The 9,840-nt window shown below is 55.5% G+C and overlaps 1 protein-coding gene across 1 annotated transcript in view; it reads left to right on the top strand.

The window, feature by feature from the left end:
- LOC136942710 (zinc finger SWIM domain-containing protein 8-like) overlaps window positions 1-9,840 on the top strand; it is a 64,988-nt gene that overhangs the window by 52,849 nt on the left and 2,299 nt on the right. Inside the window, exons 3-13 of the mRNA XM_067235679.1 lie at window positions 163-257; window positions 2,673-2,845; window positions 5,393-5,500; window positions 6,394-6,475; window positions 6,750-6,870; window positions 7,153-7,354; window positions 7,439-7,614; window positions 8,334-8,891; window positions 8,965-9,350; window positions 9,485-9,639; window positions 9,781-9,833. Of these exons, the coding sequence (XP_067091780.1) occupies window positions 163-257; window positions 2,673-2,845; window positions 5,393-5,500; window positions 6,394-6,475; window positions 6,750-6,870; window positions 7,153-7,354; window positions 7,439-7,614; window positions 8,334-8,891; window positions 8,965-9,350; window positions 9,485-9,639; window positions 9,781-9,833 (2,109 nt within the window). The remainder of the gene's footprint in view (window positions 1-162; window positions 258-2,672; window positions 2,846-5,392; window positions 5,501-6,393; window positions 6,476-6,749; window positions 6,871-7,152; window positions 7,355-7,438; window positions 7,615-8,333; window positions 8,892-8,964; window positions 9,351-9,484; window positions 9,640-9,780; window positions 9,834-9,840) is intronic.

Below are 9,840 nucleotides of genomic sequence, written 5' to 3'. Positions count from 1 at the left end.
ACATCAGCTACAAACAGATGGCCTTCAAAGATAAAACAGCCTTCATCCACACATCTCTCTCTTTCCATATACTCTCTCTTTCTCTCTCTCCCTTTGTCCCCCGCCCCTCTCCTGTCTGTTTCTCCCCCCCTCCCTCTGTTTTCTCCTTCCTTCACTCCGCAGGCTCTATTCCTGCTTAGCCAACGGCAGCCCTGATGAGTTCCAGCGTGGGGAGCAGCTGTACCGGATCAGAGCTGTTAAAGACCCGCTGCAGATAGGTGAGCAGGAGACACACACACACACACACACCAGATAGGTGAGCAGTGGGCAGGAGACACAAACACCAGATAGGTGAGCAGGAGACACACACACACACACACACACCAGATAGGTGAGCAGGAGACACACACACACACACCAGATAGGTGAGCAGTGGGCAGGGGAGACACACACCAGATAGGTGAGCAGTGGGCAGGAGACACACACACCAGATAGGTGAGCAGTGGGCAGGAGACACACACACCAGATAGGTGAGCAGTGGGCAGGAGACACACACACCAGATAGGTGGGCAGGAGACACACACACACACACTCTCACACCAGATAGGTGAGCAGTGGGCTGAAGAGAAGACAACCACAAACAAAACCCTGTTAAAACTGAGATCCCGAAAACGGATACAGCCGTTAAGAACACCCCTCATTATGCCAGCTTTGTTTGTGTACACAGAACCAAACAAAGCCGGGCGTAATTCCGCCCCGTGTGAGATTTCAGATAGCATGCTGTTTTCCAGAATCAGAGGCGTGACGCCATGACGGCTCTCCCTTTTACACAGACGTCGATTCGACTCTGTGATTGTCTCCGCTGCCGGCTTAATGCCGTTACAACAATGACCCCCCCCGTTCCATGTTCTTACCTTCTGGACAGAATGGCACAATGGAGCATCCTTCTTACCTGGGAACAGCCTGTGTAGAAGGAGTGACAGGGTCACCATCAACCAACACTTGTTGCTCCACCACCAGTTTAAACCAGGTGTCTCACGACCACTGTCCTTTGGGTTGTCTCTATGACGACAGTAATGGAACATGTCTCCTAGCTAATCTCCTACCAGATGCTGAGCTGGTTCACCTCAGTGGTTGCCGTGAGTCCATTAGGCATCATGCATTTGATATGCCCATCATCCCAGATGACTGGATTATCTCCCGAGTTACTGGATTACAGCTGCTCTAATGGCCCAAAAGGAGCCACAAACACACACTAGTGGAATACTCTACACATGTAACCATCCCTCACTCTTGTCCTCTGACATAGGACTGCTCTTATCTGTGACAACTATGCAGACAAGCCCATGTGTTCCATTCAGACAGGGCCGGTCAGAGATCAACTTGTGGAGAGGAGAGAAGGAAAGAAGGCATTTTTCTTTTCTTTTTAGTAGGTTATGTCAGATGTGTTCAGCTTGCGTTCAGCCGGATGCAAGACTCCTTGTCCACTGGGAAAGCCTTAATATTGTCTCACTAATCAGAGCTATTAAAAACCGTCTGCAATCACAGTCCTGTGATGTCACGTCCATCCAATTTTGGAACAGTGGACCGGTAGCCTATCGAGGAATATTGTCAGCAAATGGCGGAATCCTCCCTGTTCAAACCGGTTTCAATATTAAAACAATGAAAAGCTTTACCTCAGACCTTCTGCCATTTCCGCAAGGGTTTTCTCACAGTATCACAGCATACAGATTGTCTCATTGTTTTCCTCTGCACAGGGAATTTCTGTGAGATATTATGTCCAATGTATTAAGAGTTCATTGTGAGGTAATGGAAACCCTCTTTCTCCCAGTGGAAGGGCTAGGCTAAGGGAAGTAGGTTAAAGTGTGTGTGTGTGCGTGTGTGTAGGTGAGCCAGGGGTTATGATTGCCAGGTAAAAAGAGTAGAGACGGGACCAGTGAGCTCGGCTCTCCGAAGGGGGTCCTGTTGAATTTGGAACAGTCGCACGGATTTGTGCCCGCCTTCTCTCTCCCCACCCCCTTGTTCTCTTTCTCTCCTTTTCTCTTTCTGTTAACCTCTTCGCGTCCCTCTTTCGTACCTCCTCTCCATCTCCTTCTGTCCTGCTCTGTGTTGACTTTCCAGGAGAATGCTGGCAGGCGTCCAGCGGGTAAAAGCTTTTGGCCGGCTCTCTCTCAACTCCTAACCCTTCTTTCAAGTCCTCCCCCTCTTCCTCGTTCATTGACTCGATGATTTTCTTCCTACCTCCCCCCCCCCCCCCCCCCCTCTAGCCTTCATCCCTCTGTAGCTCTCTTCCTGTGTATCTCTCTCTCCCTCCTTTATTGGCATTCCTTCATTCATCCTCCGCTCCTGCCTCCTTTTCCTCCTCGCTCTGTGTGGATGGAAATAAAACTGCCTTTCATTTCCTGTCTGGCAGAGCAGGGTGAAGCGGTATTAAGACCCTGGCCCGGCCTGGCGCGGCCTGGCGCGGCCTGGCTCGGCCTGACCTTTGTCACTAAGCAGCTGGCTCGCCATCGCAGTGGGAGACTTTGGTGCCCTTTGGCCCAAACCTGTATTTCTCGTTCCAAGTTTTTCAGTGTGTCAGCTAGGCAGATGCACCTTTTCAGGGATCATTTTGTGCGTATGCATCTCTCACTCCTTTTCTCTGTTTTTTTCTCTCGCTCTCTCGCTCTCTCTCTCTCTGTCTCCTCTTGCAGGTTTCCACCTCAGTGCCACTGTTGTGTCGCCCCAGGCCGGCCAATCAAAAGGGGCCTACAACGTGGCGGTCATGTTCGACCGCTGCCGCATCACTTCCTGTAGCTGCACTTGTGGCGCCGGGGCCAAGTGGTGTGCCCATGTGGTGGCCCTCTGTCTCTTCAGGATTCACAACGTGAGTGTGTGTGTGTGTGTGGGTGGATGAATGAACATCCCTGTGAGTGTAACCGTGTGCCACTCTGTGAGTGAGTTGGACTGCCAGAACGAGGGAGAAAAACAACAGTGTATGCTGGAACCAGAGACCTTCGAAACGGACTGAATAAACATGTGGGTCATAGAGAACTGTGGGGGTTCCCTCTGGATCCAGGTCATATGCTGGAGCCTGCTCAGGCGTGTGTGTGTGTGGGAGGCTCTGATTAGCCTGTGTCTATGGGTGGAGGACTGGGCCTGCTTTCTCCTGATATCATCGTGTAGGTGGGCCTTACTGCAGCGTTTGTGTGTAGGAGAGCTTAAGTATGAAATGGTCAGTCCTGTGTTCGACTTGATACGGCTAAAATGACCAGCTCTGACTTGCTTCGAACTTCTTCTACGCAAACTGCAGAAGTAGCTCTCTTTCGAAGAGCGCCTCGGGCCATGCAACACTCCTGCTGTGAGGGTCTTAACTCACACTTAGTCAGATGTGCGTAACTGTAGAGATGCTGTAAGTGTAAGGCGGACACACACACACACTATCAGACACATGCACACAGTCTCGCTCTTGCTCTCTCTCTCTCTCTCTCTCTCTCTCTCTCTCTCTCTCTCTCTCTCTCTCTCTCTCTCTCTCTCTCTCTCGCGCACCCACAAAAACACACAATCGTTCTTTCTGTCTTTCTCACACACACTATCAAACACATGCACACAGTCTGTCTCTCTGTCACACACACACAGACTATCAAACACATGCACATAGTCTCTGTCTCTCTCTCTCTCTTTGTGTATCTCTCTCTCTCTCAGCCACAGGCCTGTTTTCACAGCTATTCTGTAACCTTTTTATGAGGCTCATTAGAGGCTGATGGTACCGAATGAGGAGCATTAGTCATTCTCGCCTCCCAGGTCCTCATATAGATCCATTACTGCTGCCATCAGCCCTGCCTTAGTCACTCATCTCTGGGTGAGGGATATTGACGCATGTCACCTCCAGGTGACGGGGCCCTCTTCGAGGCCGCCTCAGGAACCCTCCGCTCATGTAGGGGGGACACACACGGGGCTTTATATTTGGAGGTGAACCTCGTCCTTTACAAATGCCTTGGTGCCACAGGGAGTTGCGAGGCGACAGATTTGCTCCTGCAAATAACGCATACACTATTTGAAATTTAAGCCTAACTCGCGTGTAGGACAATGCTATCAGCAACTTGTACAGCAACGAGTGAGTCAGTGGTTGCTAAGGCTAAAAGTGGGATCCTTTAGTTTTTTTTGTTCAATTTTACAATCCAAATAAACCCAGTTTCAGCTGCTAGGTCCGCACCCCCTGAAATAATTGCGAGTAGGAGAGTGTAGTCCTCACAGTGTTTCAGAATATAGCTGTGGCCTTTAAAGCGCTTTGTGTGGTTTTCACAGGAACCTACCAGTGCGTGTGTGTGTCTTCACACCAAACCCTTCCCCCTCCTCCTCTGTGCTCTCACTGGATTGTGGAGCTGCAGAGTAGACACACACACACACACACACATCTGAGGATGCATGCAAAACAACAAATACTGGTTTAATGTCATCTCAACGGATGGAATACTAAAAAGTGTGTCTCACTGAGGGCCGTGTGTCAACGCACGTGTGCATATATGCTGCTGATATAATCCTATTAAAGAGCATGAAATGTTCTTAAACGGGGTATTAGAGCCCGGGCATGCAGGTTCTCTTAGCCCGCTGCTGTCCCCTATTAGCCAGGCTATTGGTTCATTCTCAGCTCCCTGTTATCGTCCCCCTCCTCTCCTCCGTTCTTCTCCATTATCTCCCATCTAGGCTCTCGTTCCCATCTCAACTGTTTTTGATAAGCCGCCGCTCGACCATTAGCACGCTTACACTTTCGTTCTTTCGGGTCTCTCCCGTCTATCTTTTCCCTCTCTCTTCCTCCCTCTCTCTCCCTCTCGCTCCCTCTCTCTCTCCCTCCCTCTCTCGCCGTCCCCTGCTCTTCATCCGCCCCCTCTGTCCCCTCGTTCCGTCCACCCTTTCCTCCGCCTCCCTCCGTGTTCCTCCCCCGTGAACACGCGCGGCTTCTTTTGGACGCGAGGAGCGAGGCGGGAGGGGGTAGCCGTTGTGCCTTTCCACATTCTTTCACGAGCTTCTGGAGCTCCGAACCTTCATCAAACCCTGGCCCTCTCAGGGGCGTGCATTATTTATCGGGCGTAGTCCACCAATTTGCAAATGAGCGAATGCTCCACGGCGTAGCGTTGGGCTTTGAGGGATCCGCCATATAGCTTTGCCGTTGGCACGCTTGCATGCACACCAACGCGCGCACACAGACGCACTCTATTCCTTTTTGAAAGGTTTTCTCAGGCTGCACCATAGAGAGTGGGTTTCTAGATGGCGTTATCAAAGTATGACTGTGGGAGTTGAGCTGCGGTGTGCTTTGGTTGGCGGGCTGCGTAAAGTTCTCAGTTTCAGATGAAGTTGAAAGGTTTTGATACCGCCACATAACAGACGCTAAGCATCCCCTCCTGCCTCCTCCCCCCCTCCCCCCCTCCCCCAGGCATCTGCGGTGTGCCTGCGCGCCCCCGTGTCTGAGTCGCTGTCTCGGCTGCAGAGGGACCAGCTGCAGAAGTTCGCCCAGTACCTCATCAGTGAGCTTCCTCAGCAGGTGAGACCTCGGTCCGTTACAGCGCGTCAATCTCGGAGGTGACCCCGTTTCAGACACCCCCCACCCTCCTGACTGCCAGCCCTCCGATGGAACACTTGTCAGGCCAGGAACTTGTTAGAAATCTGGCCTCTGTAGGTTACTTCAATTTCCATTAGTTCAGTCAAGATCTGATCTGAAAAATATGAATCCCTTGAAGCCATTTTAAAATGAGACAGTCATACACAGAGTTTTTAAAGATATATTTTGAGGGTATTTCTGCTTAATTGGGGGAGAGAGTGTAGAGTGACAGGAAATCTAGGGGAGACAGAGAGAGAGAGAGTGTGGGTGGACCTGCAGGAAATGGCCTGGACTGGAATCGAACCCAGGCCCCAGTGGTAAGGCCTCAGTCAACATGGTACACGCCCATAACCATTGAGCCATCGAGACAACCCCCATCAAGTCCAAGGTTAAGGCCTCCGTAGCTACCCATGGACAATTGGGTAGGACCCGAGGGAAAAAGAGAATGCTGTGTTTTAACTTTTTGGAAGCTAACTAGCTACTAGCTTTACAGCTACATAAGCTCCCTACAAGCCTGTTAACTGGCCCGGCATCAATACTCCCTTTGTGTGGACCCTGTTCTCCTGAGATAAAGACCTCACAGTGCCACCATTGTCTGCTTATGGGTCCCACTCACTGGTGCGCTGCTGGTCAGTCTAATATTACTCAGCTCTAAGGGCAACTGTGTGTCTTGGCTGTAATCAGAGCTGTGATGTTGAAACCCAGAGTGGAGCCCCGTTTCCAACCGGGAGGCGGCGTACCGGAAGGGGGGCGGGGGGGGGGGTGTACCGGCCGAGCGGAGGGACAGCGCGGCGGCTGCGGCGGCGTGTAACGCGCGGTTTGATCCTGCTTTTCAGATCTTGCCCACGGCCCAGCGGCTCCTGGACGAGCTGCTGTCGTCCCAGTCCACGGCCATCAACACCGTGTGTGGCGCTCCAGGTACGGACGCTGCTGCGCTCCCCCTGTTTGTCCTGCGGGGGGCAGCGTGCCCTCACGCTTCACGGGCTCTCTGCCTCGACTTTGTGGATCCTTTTCTCCTTGTATGTTTCACGCTGGCCGAGGTCACACCTTCGCAAGAGAGATTTCCCATTTCAAGATCAGGAAATGAAAGTGAAACCGAAGGACGTGATGGACGGTGGCTTGAAGCGCAAACACGTTCCCCCACCTCTCACCCTCTCTTCTCCTTGACCACCCCCCCCCCCCCTGTGTGCAGACCCCACCGCCGGACCCTCCGCCTCCGACCAGAGCACCTGGTACCTGGACGAGTCCACTCTCAGCGACAACATCAAGAAGACCCTGCACAAGTTCTGCGGACCCTCTCCCGTGGTCTTCAGGTGAGGCGAGGGGAGGATATCGGAGTTTACGTTCTCACCGCGGATTGGAGTGGTGACTGGGGAATCTAGTAGTACTCGGTAGTCAGTCTGGAGTCGCCAAAGCTCTTTGTCCGCTGTCTGTCTTCAAAGGCTTCATGGTTAACTGCGTGTCGCCTGTTAATGTATTCTTGTTCTGCCGGAACCTTCCAGTCTGAAGTTGATCACAAAAAGGGTCTCAACTTTGATATCTCTTGCTTGTGTGTGTGTGTGTGTCGGTCGGTCTCTCTCTCTCCTCCACCTCAGTGATGTCAACTCCATGTACCTGTCCTCCACGGAGCCCCCTGCAGCGGCTGAGTGGGCCTGTCTGCTGCGGCCCCTGAGGGGGCGCGAGCCCGAGGGCATCTGGAACCTTCTGTCCATCGTCAGGGAGATGTTCAAGAGGAGGGACAGCAACGCCGCCCCCCTTCTGGAGATCCTCACCGAGCAATGTCTCACCTACGAACAGGTAACACACACACACATCCACACATCCTCACGCCCACGCGCGCTCCCAGTGTCCGGCATAGGTGACGCTGTCCTCTCTCCGCAGATCATCGGCTGGTGGTACAGCGTGCGTACATCCGCCTCCCACAGCAGCGCCAGCGGGCACACGGGCCGCAGCAACGGGCAGTCGGAGGTGGCGGCGCATGCCTGTGCCAGCATGTGTGACGAGATGGTGGTGCTGTGGAGGCTGGCTGTGCTGGACCCCACCATGAGCCCCCAGAGGTCAGGTCTCGTTCCTGACCCCTCTCTGTCTCCCGCGCTCGACCTCTGCAGATGCTCCTGTCCACCCCCCCCCCCCCCCCCCTCGCTGCCTGATGGCTCAGCGGGACTTTCTCTGTCACACGTTTTGTCCTCTATTTCCCTGAATGGTGTTGAACTCGAATGCTAATCTGCCCTCTCAGTTTGCATCGTCACTCTGTGTCTCTTGGGTTGGATTGGGTATTTCTTGGGCTCTGGGTTCGAATTCGACCCGGGCCCTGTGCTGCGTGTCATACTCTCTCTCTCTCCCAACATTTCCTGTCTCTCTATGCCATCCCTATAAAAATAATAAAGGCAGCAATGTTCCAAAAATATAGATATATCTTCAAAGGTATTGGACAATTGTTAGTCTTGCTGGCTAATCGGGTTAGCTTGCAGTGCCCCCCCCGATGTAGCGTGTCACGGGTTAGTCTGCAGTCCCAACAGGCTGTTGGGACTGCAGCCTGGGGGCGGTTAAATCCCTTCCCACTCCATACACACCAGGCTAAATGGCCGCTCTGTTATAGTCTGTGTTAAACACACTCACGTAAAAGGAAAACGTGGAGCGATGGGGTCTCCTTTGCAGAGAGAGAGAGTGTGGACACGTGTGTGTGTGTTTCCGTCACGGTGCCATATTTGTTTAGCTTGGAGTCGTGCGTGTTTGTGTGTTTTGACACGTGGTCACCCCTCTCTCCCGCCTCCAGGCGCCTGGAGCTGGCAGCGCAGCTCAAGCAGTGGCACCTGAAGGTGATCGAGATCGTCAAGAGGGGCCAGCACCGCAAGTCCCTGGACAAGCTGTTCCAGGGCTTCAAGCCGGCGGTGGAGTCCTGCTACTTCAACTGGGAGGCCGCCTACCCCCTGCCGGGCATCACCTACTGCAGCGCCGACAAGAAGAGCGCCTCCTTCTGCTGGGCGCGAGCGGTGCAGCAGCAGAGGGGGGCCAAGGCCGGCCTGGAGCCCCCCGAACCCGGAGGAGGAGGGGGAGGAGGAGGGAGGCCGGGGAGCTCCGAGGACTACAAAGGCAGAGGGAGCGGCTACTCGCCCCAGCAGGAAGTGGCGGTCCGCCCCAAGGAGAACGTCGCGAGCAAGCGGAAGGGGTTGTCGGCGGGGGGCGGGCCGGGGGTGCTGGTGCGCCTGGCGGCGGGGGGTGGCGGGGTGTCCCTGTCCGTGGAGGAGGGCGGCGGCAAGGGCTCGTACAAGGCCGGGAGCTCGTCCTCCTCAGCCGGGGGGAAGGGCAAGCTGGCGCAGGGGGGCAAGGGGGCGTCCGGGGGAGGGGGGGCCGGCGGGGGGGGGGGTCGGGGGGAAGCACGCCACGGTCAAACGGCGCACCAGCAGCGAGGACAGCTCCCTGGAGCCCGACATGGCCGAGCTGAGCCTGGACGACGGGTCCAGCCTGGCGCTGGGGGCGGAAGCCAGCAACACCTTCGAGTTCATGCCGCCGCCGGCGGAAATGCTGCCCTCGCCCGGCCCGCTGCTCCGAGAGCCGCGCAAGTACAGCGGGGCGGGGAACGCCGGCAAGGAGCGCCCATTCGACCCCAAACGGGCCAACCACGTCGCCCCGTTCCCCGCCGCCGCCGCCTTCCCCCCCAAGGAAGCGGTGGTGGTCGTCGCTGCCGCCGCCACCGTTCTCGTGGAAAAGGAGGTGGAGCTCGAAGGCGACCTGGAGGAGGTCGCCGGCGAGGGGGCGCGCCCCCGGCCGGGGAAGCCCGACCCTCGGCCGTGCCCGCCACCAACCCCGTGCCAATCGCTGCCAAGCCACCGAGGGGGCGGAGAGAGGGCGGGGCAGGAGGAGGAGGAGTTGTGGCCGCTCCGGCCAATCAGGTCCCGGAGGGCGCTGCGAGTGTGGCGGCGGCAGGGGGAGACCCCGTGGGAGAGGACGACTACCAGGCCTACTACCTGAGCGCGGCGTCGGAGGAGGGGCCGGACAGAGGGGTGCCGGAGAACAACCACGAGGAGGAACCGGACATCTTCGCTGGGATCAAACCCCTGGAGCAGGAGGGCCGCATGGAGGTGAGGACCCACAGGGTGGCCCAGTTCCTCACACCTCTGTCTTGTGTTGGCTAGCTGCCTTCTCTGACTAGTAGCACGAGCGCACGTCTTGATCTCACGCGAGGCACGCGACTTAATCTGACCCGTGTCATCGTGTCGCAGGTGCTGTTTGCGTGCGCCGAGGCCCTCCACGCCCACGGCTACAGCAACGAGGCGTGCCGA

This window comes from Osmerus mordax, chromosome 5 (assembly GCF_038355195.1).
Source record: "Osmerus mordax isolate fOsmMor3 chromosome 5, fOsmMor3.pri, whole genome shotgun sequence".
NCBI classification, from domain to species: Eukaryota; Metazoa; Chordata; class Actinopteri; order Osmeriformes; family Osmeridae; genus Osmerus; species Osmerus mordax.
The sequence above is the reverse complement of the archived record's forward strand: the minus strand, read 5'-3'. Positions and strand labels throughout refer to the sequence as shown.